The sequence below is a fragment of the Oncorhynchus tshawytscha genome, linkage group LG11, assembly GCF_018296145.1.
Source record: "Oncorhynchus tshawytscha isolate Ot180627B linkage group LG11, Otsh_v2.0, whole genome shotgun sequence".
In the NCBI taxonomy this organism is placed as follows: domain Eukaryota; kingdom Metazoa; phylum Chordata; class Actinopteri; order Salmoniformes; family Salmonidae; genus Oncorhynchus; species Oncorhynchus tshawytscha.
Window position 1 is genome coordinate 16,969,367 of NC_056439.1, and position 23,569 is coordinate 16,992,935.

Consider the following 23,569-nt stretch of genomic DNA (forward strand, 5'->3'; position numbering starts at 1 on the left):
ATTTGCAACTGCGACCTGGCCAAGATAAAGCATAGCAGTGTGAACAGACAACAGAGTTACACATGGAGTAAACAATTAACAAGTCAATAACACAGTAGAAAAAAAAGGGGAGTCTATATACATTGTGTGCAAAAGGCATGAGGAGATAGGCGAATAATTACAATTTTGCAGATTAATAACACTGGAGTGATAAATGATCAGATGGTTATGTACAGGTAGAGATATTGGTGTGCAAAAGAGCAGAAAAGTAAATAAATAAAAACAGTATGGGGATGAGGTAGGTAAAAATGGGTGGGCTATTTACCGATAGACTATGTACAGCTGCAGCGATCGGTTAACTGCTCAGACAGCAGATGTTTGAAGTTGGTGAGGGAGATAAAAATCAAGTCATCACGCACATCCTTTTATCCTCAACAAGATAATTTGATGGAAACACAGCTATGGTGGAAAAATACAAAATTTTTTAATGCAGATTTTTAGAATATTTTCATTAAATCTGTCGCCAATTGGATGGAAACCTAGCTTATGATTGACTCTTGATTGTTAGTCCACTGTATTATTTGACATTTTTCTTTAGCTTAAATGTTCTACATTTAAACACACAGGTAATTATTTATATGTTTGATTCTTTTTTTGAATTATTGAAGGACAGGGACATCCATAAGGTGCCAACATGTCAAAGTACAGCAGACAGTAAGAGAGGACAGAGAGTGTAAAAACAGACCCTGTGCAATATCAAGAATATCTGATGTAGAAATAAATGCTAGAAGGAAGGAAGAGGGAAAGTAAGTCAAATTCTGTGATATATTTATCTGAGAGGGACAAGAGGAGCACGAGGGCAGGAGTGAAAAGGCAGACGCAGACAGAAAGACGTGTCTTTTAATGATGTGAATCACATGTGCCCCATTCGATATGGAAGCATTTAAGTTCAAAATGTATACGCCAGGTCACAACCGAAGAAAAAATGTCACTACCAACGCGCCTAATAGTTTGCCACAAATAAGATGGGAAAAGTGACCATTTTTAAAATCTAACTTGACATAATTAGATGTGTAAGTAATTCAATCAATACGTTTCGGATCCATTCATAAAATCAACATTGAACATTTTACAGGGAAAAATAGAGACAATATTTCTCTAAATGACATTTTAAGGTTTTTAAAGTCAGTTTAAAAGTCCTGTTTTTTACTATTTGGTCAATATTGTATGCTAATAAAATGAATCTGTATTCAAAAATGTATCAAAATTCGCTACTGTGCATGGTTCTCCCTTTATTGCAACTTTTCACTATGTTTCGGTAGTGACACATTTAGTGGGATGTAAGGAAGTCAGGACAAGATTTCACATATGCAATGCAAAGTTTTAGTATTTAACTTCTGTAGAATGACCCTCGTAAGACGGTCATTCCCTTTCATACATTATCCCCATAGGTACTGTCTCAAATGGCAGCCTATTCCCTATTTAGTGCACTTGTTTTGAGGCCCCCAGGGTGCTCTCTGGTCAATAGGGTGCCATTTGGCATGCAGCCCCTAGTCAGTGTGAGGAAATGTTTCATACTTCCTGTCCTGATGACCTCCAGCCACCTTTATGAAGTGTTCCTCTGCTAGTATACCAACAGGAAATGTCCTGTCCTTCCCCCTATTGTGTGTTTGGAGATGGTCATATTGTGAACGCAGGGGAATTGGTGAGAGAAATAAGGGAGGAAAGGAGGAATCTGGGTAATGAGTAATAACATGGTACTATACACTCATTAACACCAGATTTAAGTTTGTTTACTTGGCTAGTTACACCTTTTAGTTTTAGCATTGTCCAGTGCAAACAATGAGAAGAGTAGTAACTCCTGTTAGCATGCTCTAAAAAGTAAGCCCAAATCACCTCAAAGTAACATGACTTTATACAGTATGCTGGTTTTGAGTAGCCACCTCTGAGAATTGGTTCCCTTCATAAACTACCAGAACAAAAGAGCTTTGATTTCTACTAATCTTGCTGAGGGAAAGGTTGTACAGCACTGGGCTTGCTGTGACTTTAGGCAAGGCACCCTCTTGTGGCCACCTGTAGAACTGTGTCGATGGGGAATGATAGTTGTTGCTGATTGCTAGAGACGATCAGCTGATGTCAGAGGAGAGAGATTGGGAGAGAGAGAGTGGTGCGAGACAGAGAGTGAGGAGCCAGGCTGACCGGTAGACACAGAAAGCGCAAGTGTGAGAGAGTTGGAGAGGGAGACAACAGCGATAGAGAGAGAGACAAATATGAGCGCGAGAGGGTAATGTGGAGGCCACGTGAAGCGCTGTAGTGTTGAAGTGAGTGCAGTCAGTAAAACCCAGGCAGTCGGGGTGGTGAAAAGCCTCTATTGTTGTTGAGAGAGCCTCAGTGATCTGACCTCCTGTCTAGCAGACTGACAGCGTGATGTTTTCCCATCTGGACTGACCACTGGGAACGGCCCCCACTAACACTGCACTGTACTGGCCGGGTCCAGTGGCACGAGGGACAGTGCACGTTTGTGAGGGATACGGTAGTGCATATTTGTTAGGGACAGTGCACGCGTCTGTAATTCTTGAACAGGGACAGAGAACTCAGTGGATGAAGGAGTGTTTTGTTTGAAGACTGTACAGTAGGATAGCAGCAGCAGGATACAATGAAGAAAATTGCATTGGAAAACAGGTGATGATGATGATGATGTCTGTGACTGGAGTCTGCATCTTTTTATTTCTTTGATTGTGTTTTTTTTGTTTGTGCCATCTGTCTTGTTTTTGATTCAATCTTGGTTTATTTTTAGGTTGTCCGTGCATAAATCAAGTTCTGAGGATGCGTCAGGGGGTATGTTTTTATTATTTTTTATCATCAGTTCTGTGGTTTGATGGGTCTTGGTCATATATCATGTGATTACTTGACATTTTAAATTGTGTGGAACTACAAACACAACTGTTGTCATTGTGTCTGACTACAAATGTACTACAATAGTACCTCATTTGAAGATTGAACTTGGACAGTTTTGTTTTTATCACAATTGAGACCCAATTTAATGTGTGTTTATATTTTGGAACAACTACATATGCATAACCTAAAAAACCATCTACATATTTTGAAAGTTTGCTAGGGGTAGCCATTGTATGGGGCAGTGTGGTTTTTACCTGTTTTAAACCCTACTGTACCTCCTTGTTTAGGAAAATGGGACGGAAAGAGACTGAAAAACAAGTCATTCTGGCAGAATTTCCGGAAGTCGCAGAAAGGTGTCGTGCGGCAGACTACGAGAGGTATGTTTTTGTTTTGTATACATCCTCCGTCTTTACCCAACATATTTCTGATCACACAAGTCAGGGAACTGCGTCCCATTCTCACTGCAGCTGTTTTTTTTTTATCTCATTTTGTATTTTTACCGTGTTTATTGCACTGAAATGAAGGGAAGACTGGTAAGCGGGAAGTGTATAGGAGAGTGTTGGGACTGGTATCCGATCCCGCACGGCGTGTGCTGGGGGGCGGCGGGAAACATGAATATAAACAAAACGTATTTGCAGATCTCCTGATATACCTGACCAATATTGAAAACTGCTAAAAAAAAATCAGAATACAAAGAAATCTCAGTATTTAACATTTACGTATAAAAAATAATAATAATAATGACAATAGGATCTTGGACTAGTAACCGGAAGGTTGCAAGTTCAAATCCCCGAGCTGACAAGGTACAAATCTGTCGTTCTGCCCCTGAACAGGCAGTTAACCCAGTTAACCCAAGGCCGTCACTGAAAATAAGAATTTGTTCTTAACTGACTTGCCTAGTTAAATAAAGGTATATAAATAATAAGTGACAACAAATATATAAAGATAACTGTATTCCATTACTCATCCATATGAAAGCAGATCTCATTCAATGGAATAATCTTTCCTTAACTCTCACAGGTAGAATAAACCTCTTTTAAAATGGCTTTGCGCCCACAGTTTTTGTATTAATTTTCGGTAATACAAATTACCCCACAAAATACATTCTTTAAAAAAGTATACTCTGTCATAACAGACTTTATATGGGTAAATAAAATTCATAGAATTTAAAAAGGAAAGTTTTACATCTTCCCGAAGTCTAAGGGTGATTTAAACCTTCCAGACTTGAAATTGTATCAACTCGCTACCCAAGGCTTTTACTCACGACATATAGTTAAATGCACTAAAGAGGAGCAATGGGCACATATTGAAGATGTGCATGTTCATCCCCAGAATCTTTTTACGTGTGAAATTTAAATGGATAAAGCAAAGGACATTAACTTCATAGTTAGAAACCCTATAACAATATGGAAGAAAATGAAACGTGTTCTACACGAACCAATATCACTCCCCAAAAACACACCCTTATGGAACAATCCTTGGAGAGCGTTTCGGAATTCACAGATAAATTGGTCCAAATGGAAAACATAAAGCATAGAAATCGTAAATGACTTGGTAACAGGAAATACATTTATTTCCGTGTCGGAATTAAAAAAGGAATTTTGAACTGACCAGTTTCAAATACATGCAACTTAAAAGTTACATATCACGAAATGTCTGAGCAATCTTGAGAGAATCTTATTTGAGTCAGAAAAGGATGTTAATTTGAATAGGTAAGATATACAAAACCTTGCAGAGAGCCTATCCAACTGCCAATCTATTAGAAAATATAAACTATTGGAACCAAGAACTATTTTTGGCATAAAATGGAGGGAAAGTTGGAGCTTATCTAACAAAATTACAGTTAATGAAAATGTACCCTTAATACAGTATAAACTAATGTATAGAATTTATTACACACAATTCACAAATTCTACAGCACAATGGTAGAGTCATGTTTTAAGTGTAAAACTAATAAGACTCAATAATCCATGCTTTCTGGGAATGCTATAAAGTGTGGAAGTTGTGGGCGGAGTATTCCATAACTTACAATCTAAATGTACTTTTAATCTCTGCATACTTCCAGACATGGCATATGGGGGTGTTGTGAGATACCCGATGGGTTGGATGGTTCTCTACTAGACACTCATCTTGAGAAAAGGTTTACTAAAAACCTTAGAATTCAATGAATCCGCCATCATTAACACAATGGAAAAATCAAACGATTCATGATTTAACTATTGAAAGTGCGTGGGCTACGGAGAGAAACAAAATGGTGCCGTTTCAGCCCATGTGGCAAACAATGCAGGCACTAGGGACGGTGTGTGAGCATGTGGGTCTGGGCGGAAGAGATGTCGTCGTTGTTTGCGTTGAAGTTGTTGTTCATATATGTTTGTTGGTATTTGGTGTGTGTGGGGGGGGGGAATAATACATTTTAAATATGATTTTAAAAAATAAATCCGTTTTGAGATGCACCATCTCATTTTCAATAGTGTAAAAAAATATATATTTAAAAAATGCACACGATACTTAGTAACAACAATAATATGGCAACTACTGTCTAATAACAATGAAATAATAATAATAATAATACGTATTTTAAACTTACATTAACAGAAAAGTTGTACAACTACAAATAGGCCTACAACTAACAAAAACAACTGCTGCAACTACTAATACAACTAAGTACCTATAATATACACAGTACATACATATTTACAAATATCTACACATGTTGATGTTTCTATGAGTTACAAACACAGTTTGTTCCTAACATTTGAAAAAGGGGTTTTCTTAAATTCCCTGTGTTCTATTTACCAGGTGAGGACATAGGTTTTGTAGCCAGTGACATCACTATGAGTGATGAAGAGCGCATCCAGCTGATGATGATGGTCAAGGAGAAGATGATAAGCGTGGAGGAGGCCTTGGCAAGGGTATGATGATGTCACGTCCTGTCTTCCTACCGTGTGATGTATTTTCCTCCAGATACTGTACTGGATCTCTTTTCTCAGGATGTACTGTAGGAGTCCTCTGCAATTACTGGATATTGAGCATCTCGGTAGGATTTATAACGAGGGAATACAAGTCTGATTTGATCACGTATTTATTGTGCTTCTTTAGCTCTTATCGTGCCATATTGGATACTTATCGAGTCTCCTTCTCCTCTCTTTTCTCCCCTCTCCTCCTCACAGCTGAAAGAGTTTGAGAGCCAGAGCAGACAGAGCTGCAGCACTGATCTTACAGAATGGCCTGATGCGCCCAGTCCAACCCTGAACGAGTCCTCCAACTGCAATGTAAGTGTCACTAATAACTCATGGATATAAGTGTTGTCACTCTGTATGGATTTGGTGTATACCGTATGCGCTCATCGTTCTGCCATCTAACAAGGCTAGTGAGGTGTTTATGCCCCCCTCTGTCTCTCTCTGTGTGGTGTAACCTGCAACCTGCCCACTCCAGGCCCTTTCCCAACAGGCAGCCCTCTATTCATCCCAGTCAAAGCACCTGCTTAACCCCCTATTGTGTTGCTGTGAGTGGGTAGATTCAGCACTGTGCTGTGTTATGCAGGCCACAGCTCTTTTCTGCATGGTTGGGGTGATTAGGGGGCTCAGGTCCAGCCCACATATTTCAGATTCATCTGGATGGCCTCACTCTGTTTCTCGCTCTGTCATCTCTTCCCACGGCCATTTTCTCTATCCTCCTACTGTCACTTAAAAAAATACAATTCTAAAACCTAATTCCCTGTTTGTAGTGTATCCCCATCAAAACCAAAGTGTTTGCGCTTTTGAGCTTTAAATTGATGCACATTTTCCTGGAGACTTCACTTGTTTTCCTGCTAGTTCTTGGCTCCATGTTGTTGCTACAGCTTCTGACTTCAACTTTATCTTCCAATTATTAGAATATACTTTGAACTATTCTTTATCATTCTTTGAGTTTGCTCAAGAAGAATTTGCAGCTATAGTTCTGTAAATAATAGAGTACTCTCTCAAACATTTTTAATCTTATCTCTTTTTTTTTGCCAAGATGAAACCTGCTCTAGACAGGCAGAATAGGCATTATATTTCATGGTTCAAGATGCTATACGTACTGTGATGTAGCCTGTATGAAAGCCCCTGAATCAGGTGGACATTTTTATCTCACCAAGATGAGATGCTCTGTGACAAGATGAGCCCATGTTGTCAGACGTGTGCTAGGTTATATTTAAGAAATGATAACCATGGTTTCTTTTTCTCATCTGGTTTCTTTCTCACTAACTCTGGTGAGCTGTAGCACATTCAGCATGTCATCATAAGCATATAAAAAGGACGCAGGAAAGCGTCTGATTTGATAGCTGTGGCGTGCTGAACTATTGATCCACTGTGAATAAACGGATGTTTTTTTTTCTGACCACTGTCCCAGGCACTACATATGAGATGGTATTTTGGTCTGACACTTCTAACTACTCTGACCTTTTTTTTTTCATGTAGATGGGGGTATTCCAGCTTGAAAACCTTTAGTTTTCTAGCATAAACCACAGAGTCAAACAGGCCGACCACAGTGCCTATAGTCAAACAGGCCGACCACAGTGCCTATACATAGACTGCAGGTCTACACTCTGGATTGATGCTTTGTTATTTTATATTGAGGTCATATGCTGCATGCAGTCTCTACCTTAACAATAATAGAGCTATGTTCTCATTATGCATTTCTCGGAAAGGGTGAAGAATCGCACTAAGACTAACTTTACCTTATAAACAGGTCAAATAAACATTCAAACGTACATTATTTTCACAGGTTCCATTTTCCTAGTTTTAAGGCTTCAGAGTTCTACTGACTGACTCTTTATCATCCTCACCCACTCATTAACTGGGTCTCCTCTCCTTCCAACCCGGTTTGTCTGTTCATCTTCAGCCAGGTGAGCAGTCGGAGGGTGAACAGGAGGAGTCTGGGACGTTCAGACGGCTCCATAAGCTGGTCGGCTCCACTCGCAGGGTCCGCAAGAAACTCCTCAAGATCGACGAGTCCAAGAAGCCTGAGTCTGACGGTGAGACGGGTCACTGCAGGAGTCTTATGACAAGTGTAGGGTGAAGAATAGGGCAAAACCATAGTGCACCAGATAGGATTTGGACAAGTCTCATTAGGGTCCAGATGTGAAGCTTTAAATAGTCTGTAGTCTATACCCAACAAATTATGTTGTTGTTCTCTAGAGGTCTTCACCTGGCTTGTTTAAAAAAGTCTACTACTACTAATCCAAGTTGAGTTGTCATCCATTACACATCACATTGTCTTGCGATTCCCTTACTCTGCCACAAACCTGTCCTTACTCCTGTCACCTCCCATGTCCCTCCCAGAGTCTCTGAGTATGGTTGGGCCTGTCCCGGGTGATGCCATGTCCTCTCTGTCCCTGTACTCTGGGGTTCAGAAGAAGCAGTCTGGCGGGTGTCACCACGTTGACTCCCTGGCCTCCGCCTTGCGCGACCAGCTGACTCATGACCTTCGAGACTCAGACAGCCTGACCACCTCCCCCTCCTCCTCCTCCTTGGACACCTGCAGCAGCAACACACACACCCGCAGCCTGGATACAGTCTCCAGCACCAGCCAGCGACTGTCCACAGCTTTCAGTAAGACAGGTGAAGGAAGTGTCACAATTTTTTTCAGGAAAATTACCCTTTCTATGAAGATGTGCTGCTATGATGAAATTGAAACCAAGCTTCAATTGCTACTTATATCCCAGTTATTTTTTTATGTGATCTATTTTTGGTTCCAAGTACCCTTCATTTGTTTAAGCAAGATGATCAGAGTTGAGCACGTTCTCTCCTTTTACCTGATGATGAAGGAGGATCCAGCCCAGCCTGTAGCCCAGGGAGATGCCCCAGTGGCGACGTGAGGGCCGGGGGTAGTGGTTCTTCCCTGTCAGAGATGGAGGTTGGTGGTGGAGAGGATGGACCCAGGATGGCCCGGTCAGTCACGGATGGAGAGATCAGGAGAGTAATCGGCCCACTCAGCTACCATGGGGTGAGTAATGTTTGGCCTGATCCCAAATGGCAACCTATTCCCTATATAGTGCACTACCCACATGGCTCTGGTCAAAAGCAGAACACTATATAGGGTATATAGGGTGCCGTTTAGGAATTTGTGTATGCACTGTGTAGTTTCTATATCTTTCGTCGGGGACAGTTTAGCCTGGGTGCCAGTCTGTCTCCCTTGCCAACTCCTTGTGGAATTGTAATGTTTGGCTTGACAATGACAGCAATTGAGTTGGCATGAGCACAAACAAATCTGGGACCAGGCTAGAACCGGTTAGATGTTCACTCAGCCCAAAACAATCGTCACAATGAACCACACTGTCGTATGTGCTTGATTGATTAACCTGTCAATATCTCCATTTGGAAGTGATAGTTTTAAGGTGGTTTATTGATTTCCTCCTTTGTTTCACAGAGAACCTGTAGCTTTGGTGGGTTTGATCTGACCAACCGGTCTCTGCACATGGTCACCGGAGATCAGGACCTCACTGTAAGTAGTTTAACAATCATTTGAATCATTTTTTGTTTTCCAATGCTTTTGTTTCCAGACCTCCCCATACCTCCTACTAATTGTAGAACAAAGATGGGGATGCCAGTGTGAAAGGTGTAGTCAAGTCTCCACAGATGAACCATCGAATCTCTTTGGGCAAGAAAGTGAAGTCCGTGAAAGAAACCATGAGAAAACGCATCTCGAAGAGATACCACTGCGCTCTCTCTGAACAGGTACGTCAGACTCGATGCAAATCGTATGCAAAATGACCCATTGGTCAAACCATACCAATCTAGCTCATGTCCCTGATGGAAATTCGTTGGACTTGGTTCATGACGATTGAGAGATTAAGCTGGAGGGAACGTGTAGTAACCATGTAATAAATCTGTAGTTTGGTCTTCTTGCCTTCCAGTTAAGCCCAGACCCTATGTCCAGCGGGCCCCATTCCCCCCACAGCCACACAGACACCGAGTCACTGGAGAAAATCAAGCTGAAGGCTGGAGGGTCAGTGGAGAGCCTGAGGAGCTCCCTCAGCGGACAGAGCTCCATGAGTAAGTACCACCTGTGTTTGGGGGTAGGTGTGGGGGTCTGTCTGGGTCCACATTTATTTGTCTTGTATGTGGCCTATATTCAGCTTAATTCCAAAGTGAAACTGTTATTTACAGTGACCAGCAGGCAGAGCAGACAACTCTTGCATGTTCATTTTCCATAGATCTCGATGTGGTTTAGATCCTTTTGAATGACCCTCTCATCTCTTGTTGTTTGCAGGTGGTCAGACAGTGGGCACCACAGACTCCTCCAACAGCAACAGAGAGAGTGTGAAGTCTGAGGATGGAGAGGAGGATGAACTTCCCTACAGAGGACCCTTCTGTGGTCGAGCTATGGTGCACACTGACTTCACCCCCAGCCCCTACGACACTGACTCTCTCAAACTGAAGGTAATACACACACACACATATATATATATATATATATATATATATATTATCATTATCCAAATGGACCAATCACAGTGTTTGTCCTTGTTTTGCAGAGAGGTGATGTGATTGACATCATCAGCAAGCCTCCAATGGGGACGTGGATGGGCCTGCTGAACAGTAAGGTGGGAACATTTAAGTTCATCTACGTGGACGTTCTGGCTGAGGAGGAAGACAAACCTAAGCACACCCGACGGAGGAGGAAGGGACGGCAGCCCAAACCCACATCTGTTGAGGAACTCCTGGAACGCATCAACCTCAAAGTAATGACTAGACTAGTACAGTATAAACACAGACAAACTCACACACTCAGCCTCATAGTAACAACCCTACAGTAATTGTAGACACTCACACACTTGAATGCTGTTAATATCCTCCTTTTGTGATGTTTAGAGGTGAAGTCATAAATGTACATACACTTAGGTTGGAGTCATTAAAACTTGTTTTTCAACCACTCCACAAATGTCTTGTTAACAAACTATAATTTTGGCGGTTAGGATATCTATACTTTGTGCATGACACAAGTAATTTTTCAAACAATTGTTTAGACAGATTATTTCACTTGTAATTCACTGTATAACAATTCCAGTGGGTCAGAAGTTTACATACACTGAGTTGACTGTGCCTTTAAACAGCTTGGCTAATTGACATCGTTTGAGTCAATTGGAGGTGTACCTGTGGATGTATTTCAAGACCTACCTTCAAACGCAGTGCCTATTTGCTTGACATCATAGGAAAATCAAAAGAAATCAGCCAAGACCTCAGTAAAAAAATTGTAGACCTCCACAAGTCTAGTTCATCCTTGGGAGCAATTTCCAAATGAAATGCCTGAAGGTACCACGTTCATCTGTACAAACAATAGTATGCAAGTATAAATACCATGGGACCACGCAGCCGTCATACCGCTCAGGAAGGAGACGTGTTCTGTCTCCTAGAGATGAACGTACTTTGGTGCGAAAAGTGGAAATCAATCCCAGAACTACAGCAAAAGGACCTTGTGAAGATGTTGGAGGAAACCGGTACAAAAGTATCTATATCCACAGTAAAACGAGTCCTATATCGACATAACCTGAAAGGCCGCTCAGCTAGGAAGAATCCACGGCTATAAAACAACCATAAAAAAGCCAAACTACAGTTTGCAAATGCACATGGAGACACAGATCATACTTTTTGGGGAAATATCCTCTGGTCTGATGAAACAAAAATAGAACTGTTTGGCCATAATGACCATCGTTATGTTTGGAGGATAAAGGGGAGGCTTGCAAGCCGAAGAACACCATCCCAACCGTGAAGCACGGGGGTGGCAGCATCATGTTGTGGGGGTGCTTTGCTGCAGGAGGGACTGGTGCACTTCACAAAATAGATGGCATCATGAGGCAAGAAAAATGATGTGGATATATTGAAGCAACATCTCAAGACATCAGTCAGGAAGTTAAAGCTTGGCCGCAAATGGGTCTTCCAAATGGACAATGACCCCAAGCATACTTCCAAAGTTGTGGCAAAATAGCCTAAGGACAACACAGTCAAGGTATTGGAGTGGCCATCACAAAGCCCTGACCTCAATCCTATAGAAAATGTGTGGGCAGAACTGAAAAAGCGTGTGCGAGCAAGGAGGCCTTCAAACCTGACTCAGTTACACTAGCTCTGTCAGGAGGAATGGGCCAAAATTCACCCAACTTATTGTGGGAAGCTTGTGGAAGGCTACCCCAAACGTTTGACCCAAGTTAAGCAATTTAAAGGAAATGCTACCAAATAATAATTGAGTGTGTGTAAACTTCTGACCCAATGGGAATGTAATGAAAGAAATAACAGCTGAAAATTCATTCTCTCTACTATTATTCTGACATTTCACATTCTTAAAATAAAGTGGTGATCCTAACTGACCAAAGACAGGGAATTGTTACTAGGATTAAATGTCAGGAATTGTGAAAAACTGAGTTCAAATGTATTCGGCTAAGGTGTATGGTAACTTCCGACTTCAACTATGTGTGTGTTTATATGTACAGTGGGGAGAACAAGTATTTGATACACTGCCGATTTTGCAGGTTGTCCTACTTTACAAAGCATGTAGAGGTCTGTAACAAAAATTGAGAAAATCACTTTGTATGATTTTTAAGTAATTCATTTGCATTTTATTGCATGACATCAGAAAAGCAGAACTTAATATTTGGTACAGAAACCTTTGTTTGCAATTACAGAGATAATACGTTTCCTGTAGTTCTTGACCAGGTTTGCACACACTGCAGCAGGGATTTTGGCCCACTCCTCCATACAGACCTTCTCCAGATCCTTCAGGTTTCGGGGTTGTCGCTGGGCAATATGGACTTTCAGCTCCCTCCAAAGATTTTCTATTGGGTTCAGGTCTGGAGACTGGCTAGGCCACTCCAGGACCTTGAGATGCTTCTTACGGAGCCACTTCTTAGTTGCCCTGGCTATGTGTTTCGGGTCGTTTTCATGCTGGAAGACCCAGCCACGACCCATCTTCAATGCTCTTACTGAGTGAAGGGGATTTTTGTTTTAGATTCTGCCTCTCACAGTTGAATTGTACCTATGATAGAAATTACAGACCTCTACATGCTTTGTAAGTCGGAAAACCTGCAAAATCGTCAGTGTATCAAATACTTGTTCTCCCCACTGTATATGTGTTGACTACGTGACCAAAGCCTTCCCCTATACTTTGCCCCAGGAGCACCTGCCCACTTTCCTCTTCAATGGCTATGAGGACCTGGATACCTTTAAGCTTCTGGAAGAGGAGGATCTAGACGAGCTTGACATCGGAGACCCACAGCACAGGGCTGTGCTGCTCACCGCTGTGGAGCTTCTGCAGGAGTACGACGGTTAGTACACACACTGATAAACACACAGGAACGCACACGCACATAGACACCAGAGGAGGCTGGTGGGAGGAGCTATAAGAGGACGGGCTCGTTGTAATGGCTGGAGTGGAATAAATGGAACGTTTTCAAACATGGAAACCACGTTTGACTCCGTTCCGTTGACGTCCCTCTGCTGGTTTTGTTGTACCCTACAGGTAGCAGCGACCCAGACCGTAGCAGCCAGACAGGGGGTTCTCAGGAGAAGCTGTTACTGGACCGCCGGGGCCTACTGGGGGACTCCCCACGAGACTCTGGCTGCTACGAGAGCAACGAGAATCTGGAGAACGGTAACGACAGCCTGACTCGACTCTGACTTTCCTCTTCTTCATCCTCTTCTTGCTGCCATGGGTCTTCTCCAACCACCTCATTCTCTATCTAAAGGCTTTGGGCTCCTGATTTTGGACTGATTTTGGATCAGTTTTGCCTTTCAGATCTAATGAATACGATTATACAGACAGCAGTGGGACCTGATCCTAGATCAGCACTCTTACGCAGAGCTTTTTGAATACAGGCACTGATCTTCTGACTCTTTATTATTTTTTTTGCAAAAATGTATTTTCCCTTCATTGAAAACGGGGGAGAACTAAACTGATGAGATGGTATCTATCGCTGCCTGTGTAGAAAAGACAGGGAGATGACAGCTAACTCTTTTACACTCAATCAGTAACAATTCTTCTCAGAGACCTGTACTACTGTATGTGTTCTGTGGGGCTGTTTCTAGACCTATACGGGAAGAGTTCTGTCTTAGTATAATGCGTGATGGTGGTTTTGCATTTGCTAAAAATTGGTGACTGTTGAACCAAAGGTGTGACGATAAGCTGTAGTTTAAAAATGAAATACTTGTCAGTATGACCTACATATTTACTGTGAAAGCTTGCTTTATTTGGTAACTAAACCATTCTTATTGTGGTTGTTTGCTTTGGGTTTTAGTCTTTAAAATAATGTATAACATAAAGAATGGTGCTGATTTTTGTAGGCTGTTGTGAATGTCAACAGCCTCTGTGGAGAGTTTGACGTCAAGAGTATTTTCCACACTTGTATATTTCTCTCTAGACTTTTGCTGTTTTTGTGTGTATATTTTTCTAGTTCAGAACCATATGTTGCACAATATTTTATGATGTGCTTAAATACAGACCTGCATTATGCAAATAATTTAAGATTTACTAAATGGTTAAATTATACTTGGCAAAATGGTGATGCAACATTTTTTGTTCAACAATAATTGTGGGTGCATCAAAATGCATAGTTGTGACTGAAACAAACTATTAAAATGTCTAAGATATAAGCTGTGTGTTAGAGTTGAGGAAACCTTAAAATCTGTGTTAAATACAGCTCATTGCAATATTCCCATAGCACTTCTGATGCTAGGAGTAATACTTTCTGGGATATACAGTGGGGAGAACAAGTATTTGATACACTGACAATTTTGCAGGTTTTCCTACTTACAAAGCATGTAGAGGTCTGTAATTTTCATCATAGGTACACTTCAACTGTGAGTGACGGAATCTAAAACAAAAATCCAGAAAATCACATTGTATGATTTTTAAGTAATTAATTTGCATTTTATTGCATGACATAAGTATTCGATACATCCGAAAAGCAGAACTTAATATTTGGTACAGAAACCTTTGTTTGCAATTACAGAGATCATATGTTTCCTGTAGTTCTTGACCAGGTGTGCACACACTGCAGCAGGGATTTTGGCCCACTCCTCCATACAGACCTTCTCCAGATCCTTCAGGTTTCGGGGTTGTCGCTGGGCAATATGGACTTTCAGCTCCCTCCAAAGATTTTCTATTGGGTACAGGTCTGGAGACTGGCTAGGCCACTCCAGGACCTTGAGATGCTTCTTACAGAGCCACTCCTTAGTTGCCCTGGCCGTGTGTTTCGGCCCGTTGTCATGCTGGAAGACCCAGCCACGACCCATCTTCAATGCTCTTACTGAGGGAAGGAGGTTGTTGGCCAAGATCTCGCAATACATGGCCCCATCCATCCTCCCCTCAATACGGTGGAGTCGTCCTGTCCCCTTTGTGGAAAAGCATCCCCAAAGAATGATGTTTCCACCTCCATGCTTCACGGTTGGGATGGTGTTCTTGGGGTTGTACTCATCCTTCTTCTTCCTCCAAACACAGCGAGTGGAGTTTCGACCAAAAAGCTCTATTTTTGTCTCATCAGACCACATAACCTTCCCCATTCCTCCTCTGGATTATCCAGGTCATTGGCAAACTTCAGACGGGCCTGGACATGCGCTGGCTTGAGCAGGGGGACCTTGCGTGCGCTGCAGGATTTTAATCCCTGACGGTGTAGTATGTTACTAATGGTCTTCTTTGAGACTGTGGTCCCAGCTCTCCTCAAGTCATTGACCATGTCCTGCCGTGTAGTTCTGGGCTGATCCCTCATCTTCCTCATGATCATTGATGCCCCACGAGGTGAGATCTTGCATGGAGCCCCAGACCGAGGGTGATTGATCATCATCTTGAACTTCTTCCATTTTCGAATAATTGCGCCAACAGTTGTTGCCTTCTCACCAAGCTGCTTGCCTATTGTCCTGTAGCCCATCCCAGCCTTGTGCAGGTCTACAATTTTATCCCTCATGTCCTTACACAGCTCCCTGGTCTTGGCCATTGTGGAGAGGTTGAAGTCTGTTTGATTGAGTGTGTGGACAGGTGTCTTTTATACAGGTAAAGAATTCAAACAGGTGCAGTTAATACAGGTAATGAGTGGAGAACAGGAGGGCTTCTTAAAGAAAAACTAACAGGTCTGTGAGAGCCGGAATTCATACTGGTTGGTAGGTGATCAAATACTTATGTCATGCAATAAAATGAAAATTAATTACTTAAAAATCATACAATGTGATTTTCTGGATTTTTGTTTTAGAATCCGTCTCTCACAGTTGAAGTGTACCTATGATAACAATTACAGACCTCTACATGCATTGTAAGTCGGAAAACCTGCAAAAAATACTTGTTCTCGCCACTGTATTAGGACAAGTCCCAAATGGCACCTTTTTCCTTTTGACCAAGGCCCATAGTGCACTACATAGGTAATAGGGTGCCCATTGGGACATAACGACAGTCTTTGAGCAGTTCTGAAGTGTGCCACTGTCCGAGTGAGAGCCCGGGAATGGAATAAACTACTCAGTGGTGTACTAGACCGGCCTGTCTACCTGCTTATTTCTGCCTCCTTTCATTTCACTCACCATCAATTCCTACCGGACAACCATTGTATACCGGTCAACTTTCACAATTCAATAAATACTCTTCTTTTTTGATTTTCTGTTTCTCATGTATTTCTATTTTCTACTGGAAAGAGCTTCATATAATAAAGTAAGTAACAAATGATGTGCATTATGCACACACCTGTACCTGTTTGTTTCAGAAGGGAGGGGCAAAAAGACGTCTTCTTCCTTGAGTAGGTCCTCGTCTGGTTTTCAACCCAGTCACCTCCCATCCCCAGAGTCCACCGGCCTCCCCCTCACCCCGACCCACCCCAGCAAGACCACCTTACAGACCAGACCAGAGCACCAGTCCACTACCTTACCATCTCTAGGATCCTCCATGACCAGCTGCAACCTTCTGAGCACAGGCTGGAGCCAGAGCCATCACAGTCACACCCACAGAGCCATGCCACTGAGGAGCTGGAGCTGTGGTAACCTGGGCTTGGCAGGTAAGCCTACTCCCACAGCCCTGGGGCCGCTGAGACCCTGCCTCCCGTTGGGGGAGCTTCACTCAGACCAGGGCCTCCACACCACTGATCTCCACACCCTGGAAGACATGAAGCCAGCTCATACCACCATGTCCAAGGCTAAGGGACAGGGCTACCCTACACAAGAGGAGGCCCTACAGCAGTTGACACACTCTGAAGGATCTTTCCTGCCCTCCCAACCACTGCTCACCTCACCTTGTAGTGTTCTGTCTGATACGTTCGAGTTGGACATGGGAGTTCCCAGGTTAACAGACCTCCTTCCATACACACACCTCAAAATATCTACTCCAGGATGTAGACCCAAGCATCGTTCAGCCAAGCCTTTCCTGTCAAACCCATGTATACCATCGTCACCCCCAGCAATGACCAGTGACGGTGGCAGTGCCTATAAACTCTTCTCTATAGATGGCGCCTCTTTAAAGGATGAAGTTATTACAGAGGCAACAACCCAACCTTGCAGCTCAGACCTAGCAACCCAAACCTGTATCTCGGACTGTGACCTGGCAGACTCTCCTCTCCAGTCTGAAGCTCACAGGACGCAGCCTGCTGGGGGAATGGAAACTATGCCTGTCAGGTCGGTCAACCTGGGACCCCTCCTGGAGGAAAGACTGGCGTCAGAGGGGATAAATCTGACAGCGGAGCCCTTCTCTGACAAGGTACGCCCTCACCACAATTATACAGTACTGGTAGTAGTACTATGGTAGTACTATGCCCATGCAGTACTAAGAAGTACTATGTGGGCTAAGTAGCACTATGTTCACTAAGGATTAAGCAGCAGTACTATGCTCATACATTTCAATGTGTGTTAATGTAAGTACTGTGTTCAATTACATAAGGTATCCACAGTGCTGTCTACATGCAAAAGGGTACACAACACATTCACTGGCTTCCTCACAAATGGCACCCTATTCCCTATATAGTGCACTACGTTTGGCCAGGGCCCAGTAGTGCACTATATAGGGAATAGGGTCTCATTTGGGACGGACCCACAATGTTGCCCCTTTAAGCCCAGTGTTTCACTCATCTCCACCTGCAGTATGGTCGCTATGGAATCCCCCAGTCTCTGGTCCAGAGGTACGCCACTGACCTGAATCAGCCTCTAACAGAGACCATGTATGCCTTGGACCTGCTCAGACTCTCACAGCTCCGCAAGCAGCAGCGCATGGCAGTGAGTGACCTTTTACACTACTGCAGTATTCATTTATTCCTTCTTTAGAACATTTAAATAAGTTCAGGGTAGCATTACCTAATGACTATGCTCTAAATGGCTTTTCCTATCCTCCATACCCCCAGGTGTGTCAAAAGCCACAGACCCTAACGCTTGGACTAACAGCAGTGACTGACAACTGACACGAATATAATTTACTGCAGCTTACCGAGTTTCCTATCAAGGTGTCATATCAAGTCATTTACCTTTTTGATTTTAAACTATTATGAACATTTCTAAGCTATTATGAACATTTCTAAGCTATTATGAACATTTCTAAGCTACCATGTTAATAGTGTACATGAAATACTGTGACTGACTACTGATTTTATTATTTTTTTTCTTCGTTGAAATATTTTATAAGTTTGAGTGCCATTAAAGCAATACAAAACATTTTCTTTCAATGTACCTTTTCTGGAAAGTTAAAATCTATAAAACAATTCGGAGACATCTGAACACGTGTAGTCTTAACAGTCTGTATACTCCCCTTGACCTAAGGGTCAAAAATGACCCGCCTTCACTAAACCCCTAAAATAAAGCAGCTTAATTTAATTTTAAACTTAAATCTATTTTGCATGAAGAAACAACCTGTCATTCATCACAAACTTTGTGAATATCTGGGATTTCCCTCTTCACAATGCAGAAAGACTGCATTTAATCAGTGGACATCACTTGTTTTTATTACAACACACCTGTCATAATTAATTTTTTACTAAAGTAGAGGTTTATTATTATTATTATTATTATTATTGATAAAGGTACTGCATATGTGTGAACATAAACATTTTAGCAAGAGATGGCACTTGTATAGCCTAAGAAAGTAGCAAAAATGTGCAGAAAGTAGTTTTGAATGCATTTTATTGAAGGGAAACAATAGCAGTCTTGAACTTTTTTGGGTTAAAACAATACCAACTGAAATGTCAAGCCCCTGTGCTGTACTATTCTACTGCAGCGATCATTGATTACTTGTCTGAAATATCCTTCTCCCTGAGGGGTTTTGGCTATGTTTAAATGGCATAAGTACTGTTCAGTAGAATCCAGAAATGCATTAATTCAATGTCATTAGTCTTGGTAGCTTCCAAAACATTCAAATGACTTCTAACACCATTTCACAGTAGAGATTAAATTCATAAAATCAATTGCATTTTATATCGAGCCGGCAAAATCTCAATTCTTGCATTAATTTAATTCATGTGCAATGGCAGGTATCACTAATTGTGACCAAAAAGAGGTGCATACCGAGTGAATAGGTCATATTGTTTCATGATTTATCTTTAGCAGAGCATCTGTTAACAGCCTGGTCCTGAAGGGCCTCTGTTAAGAAATCATTCACATTTTATTTCAAGAGCGCTAAATCTCTGCTTTCTATTCATTGAATTCATTGCTTTCTTTTCATTTATAGCAGCAGGTATCACTAATTGTTTTAACAGAAAATGGTGCAGAGTGAGTGATTTTTATATTATTATATCTTGGTACCTGTGGTGCATAACTATGGCCCTGGCGGGCCTCTCATGGAGACACTTCCCGACCAGCACCCATGGCCATAGTTATGGACCACAGGTACCTGTCGGATCCCAGGAGGACAAGCGCTCTCTCCACCTGGACATTCTTCCTACCCTGTCTCAGCCCCACAGATACCCCCAGGACCCTGGCCCTGCTCAAGGACGGCTCTAGCCTGCTTACAGCACTCCAGGATGCCCTGGCGGTCCCTTGGCTCCACCTTCAAGTGCCAGTCGTCCGCCTGCCTACGGTACCAAACAGTCGCACAAAGACATCAACTGTCTTTCCTCCAAAGAGCATACAGATTTAACTTGTAGTGAACATGTGGAAAGTTGTTATAGTTCCTAGTGGTAGAACCTGGGCATCCCCCTTTCTATTTTTATCATCATGTCATTTTGTTTATTTCAGAGTATTCCTCGTCATCATGTGAAGAGCATCTCATTTTATGATGCAATGATGCTTTTTAATAAAGTTGAACTGGACTTGCCTGGTGTGCTGCCTATTGTCACGCTGTGCATCCTTGGGTAGATGTAGAACTGCCCTTCACCATTCCGGATGAAGTGTTGGAGCCAGGGGGCCTGGGCCTTCAAATCGAAGTTTGTCATATACAGCATAGTGTACACAGCACAATGAAATGCTTATTTACAAGCTCTCCTCTCAGGTATAAACACCTTCAGGACCTGTCCCCTAACAGGGTAGACCTGAGAGTCCCCTACTCAAGACTTGGCCCCCAGACTGGGGCAGTTGACAATGACATCATATCCCTGGCTGCTTAGTTCCTGGAGATTTTGTTTACTTTCTGCTTCACAACCAGGCATCCTGCTTTTCTACACCTGAAAGTCACAAAAGACAAAGATTTGTGATTTAAATTCAAAGTCGAAGATTTGGAAACATAGAAAAGCGTGTCATCCATATTCAACTTCATGAAGTCCGTACAGTGCCTTCAGAAAGTATTCACACACCTTTACTTTTTCCACAATTCTTGTCTTACAGCCTGAATTAAAATGTCATTCAATTTTGTTGGTACACCATTTGAGAAAATGTATAGAAAATTAAAAGCGCAGATGTCTTGAGTCAATAACTATTCAACCCCTTTGTTATGGCAAGCCAAAAGAAGTTCATGAGTGAAAATGTGCTTAACAAATTGCATAATAAGTTACATGGACTCATTCCGCGTTCAATAATACCCCATCTCTCTACCACACACATACAATTATCTCTAAGGTCCCGCAATCGAGTAGTGAATTTCAAGAACAGATTCCACTACAAAGAACAGGAAGGTTGTTCAATGCCTCGGGGGAAAAAAGGAAGCCTGTACAGAATTAAACTAAATCCAAAACATGCATCCTGTTTGCAACAAGGCACTTAAGTAATACTGCAAAAAAAACGCTTTGTCCTGAATACAAAGCGTTATGTTTGAGGCAAATCCAACACAGCTCATCATATTTTCAAGTATGTTGATGGCTACATAATGTTATGGCTATGCTTGTCATCGGCAAGTACTAGGGATAAAAAATAAACGTAATACAGGTATAAGCACAGGCACAATCCTGAAGGGAAAATGGCTGTCTAGCAATGATCAACAATCAACTTGACAGAGATTTAAGAATTTATTTAAGAATGGGCAAATATTTTACATTTCAGATGTGCAAAGCTCTTACAGATGTACCCAAAAAAGACTCCGCTTTAATTGCCGCCAAATGTGCTTTATTTTTGCAAAGTATTGACTCAGGGGTGTGAATACTTATGTAAATTTGATTTCTGTATTTAATTTTCCCTACATTTACATTTCTAAAAACACATTTTTACTTTGTCATTATGAGCTATTGTGTGTACATGGGTGAGGGGGGAAAAAAACGTTTTTATCAATTTTTGAATTTCGATGAACATAGCAAAATGTGGAATAAGTGGAGTATGAATACTTTCTGAAGGTGCTGTACAGTAGCCTTTACAATGTTTATGATAGCTGTTAATCGAACACTTGACGACAGTGCAGCATAGAAGTAAAACTATATAACCAATCCACTTTAGGGTTGGGATCATTTTTAACCAGAAGGACTTCCGAATGAATGAATGCATGTCGAGAACTCATTGAACTGGGTTGGACACATTATGTTCTTCGAAATGGCACCTTATTCACAATATATAGTGTACTCTTCTGCACTCTTTTGGCACTGGTCAAAAGTAGTGCACTATATAAGTAATAGGGTGTCATTTTGGACGCACCCATTCCCTCATGGTTGAGTATCATTACCCTGAGCTGAGCAACGCCCAAGCCTCTGATGCTTCTTCTGATTGGGCGATGGCAAGCAGGTGGTCTATCATCTTCTTAAATCGAATCAAATCAAAGATTATTGCTTGAATACACAGATTTGGAGATGTTATCGCAGGTGCAGCAAAATGCTTGTTTCCAACTCCAACAGTGCAGTAATACCTAGCAATAAAAATTAAAAACACAATCCTCAAACATACAGTACCATTCAAAAGTTTGGGGTTACTTAGAAATGTCCTTGTTTTTTAAAGAGAATCACATTTTTTTGTCCATTTAAAACATCAAATTGATCAGAAATACAGTGTAGACATTGTTAATGTTGTAAATGAATATTGTAGCAGGAAACTGCTGATTTTTAATGGAATATCTACAGAGGCCCATTATCAGCAACCATCACTCCTGTGTTCCAATGGCACATTGTATTAGCTAATCCAGGTATATCCTTTTAAAAGGCTAATTGATCATTAGAAAACCCTTTTGCAACTATGTTAGCACTGCTGAAAACTGTTGTTCTGATTAAAGAATCAATAAAACTGGCCTCTTTTAGACTAGTTGAGTATCTGGAAACATCTGTATTTGTGGGTTTGATTACAGGCTCAAAATGGCCAGAAACACTGAAACTCGTCAGTCTAGTCTTGTTCTGAGAAATGAAGGCGCTTCCATGTGAGAAATTGCCAAGAAACTGAAGATCTCATACAACGCTGTGTACTACTCCCTTCACAGAACAGCGCAAACTGGCTCTAACCAGAATAGAAAGAGGAGTGCTCACAACCGAGCAAGAGGACAACTACATTAGTGTCTAGTTTGAGAAACAGACGCCTCACAAGTCCTCAACTGGCAGCTTCATTAAATAGTACCTGCAAAACACCAGTCCCAATGTCAACAGTGAAGAGGCAATTTCTCGCATGGAATAGCCTTGATTTCGCAGAACGAGAATAGACTGACGAGTTTTAGAAGAAAGTTCTTTGTTTCTGGCCATTTTGAGTCTGTAATCGAACCCACAAATGCTGATGCTCAACTAGTCTAAAGAAGGCCAGTTTTATTGCTTCTTTAAATCAGAACAACCATTTTCAGCTGTGCTAACATAATTGCAAAAGTGTTTTCTAATGATCAAATAGTCTTTTAAAATGATAAACTTGGATAAGCTAACACAACGTGCCATTGGAACACAGAAGTGATGGTTGCTTATAATGGGCCTCTGTACACCTATAAAAAGTCTGTCGTTTCGAGCTACAATAGTCATTTACAACATTAACAATGTCTACACTAAATGTATTTGGCTAAGGTGTATGTAAACTTCTGACTTCGACTGTCGTTAGCCTGGTACACCTCTTATAGCATAGCAAAGTTCTCTATCTTATTGTCTGCCCACTTCACATGAAGTGATCAGAAACCAATAAGTAATTGTTTATTTATTAAATGTGCAAAGACCTTTTAGGTTATACATTAATGTGAGTATGATCAAATGAAAATCCATATCAAAACAACAGGTCAGTGTTCCAGACATCCCTATGTTGGCTAAAGGTTAAGGATAAGTGGGTTGGTTAAGGTTGATTTACACAGCAATTAAAATATGCTATTTGTAAAACCACAGCCCCTCCACTTGACTCAATTAAGTGCACAACATTCAAATATTAATTTTAAAGCATGTTAATGTACAGATAAAACACTTTATTTGCCCATAGTC

The 23,569-nt window shown here is 41.6% G+C and overlaps 1 protein-coding gene and 1 pseudogene across 5 annotated transcripts in view; one reads left to right on the forward strand and one right to left on the reverse strand.

Moving 5' to 3' along the window:
- Positions 1-18,503, forward strand: part of LOC112261518 (SAM and SH3 domain-containing protein 1) — an 81,196-nt gene extending 62,693 nt beyond the window's left edge. For 2 of the 5 annotated variants that reach the window (XM_042329835.1, XM_042329838.1), the window contains exons 5-21: positions 2,777-2,817; positions 3,165-3,254; positions 5,677-5,789; positions 6,048-6,149; positions 7,744-7,876; positions 8,184-8,462; positions 8,669-8,847; positions 9,271-9,345; positions 9,432-9,578; positions 9,758-9,896; positions 10,114-10,283; positions 10,379-10,585; positions 13,009-13,159; positions 13,354-13,485; positions 16,577-17,559; positions 17,940-18,071; positions 18,197-18,503. In XM_042329835.1, the coding sequence (XP_042185769.1) occupies positions 2,777-2,817; positions 3,165-3,254; positions 5,677-5,789; positions 6,048-6,149; positions 7,744-7,876; positions 8,184-8,462; positions 8,669-8,847; positions 9,271-9,345; positions 9,432-9,578; positions 9,758-9,896; positions 10,114-10,283; positions 10,379-10,585; positions 13,009-13,159; positions 13,354-13,485; positions 16,577-17,559; positions 17,940-18,071; positions 18,197-18,253 (3,130 nt within the window). In that variant the 3' untranslated portion in view covers positions 18,254-18,503. Of the gene's footprint in view, positions 1-2,154; positions 2,662-2,776; positions 2,818-3,164; positions 3,255-5,676; positions 5,790-6,047; positions 6,150-7,743; positions 7,877-8,183; positions 8,463-8,668; positions 8,848-9,270; positions 9,346-9,431; positions 9,579-9,757; positions 9,897-10,113; positions 10,284-10,378; positions 10,586-13,008; positions 13,160-13,353; positions 13,486-16,576; positions 17,560-17,939; positions 18,072-18,196 lie in introns of those variants that run through there. The other 3 variants (XM_042329839.1, XM_042329836.1, XM_042329837.1) reach the window with 3 other exon arrangements.
- A 1,048-nt stretch (positions 18,504-19,551) lies between these two features.
- Positions 19,552-21,935, reverse strand: LOC112262435 (annotated as a pseudogene).
- Positions 21,936-23,569: the final 1,634 nt, after the last annotated feature.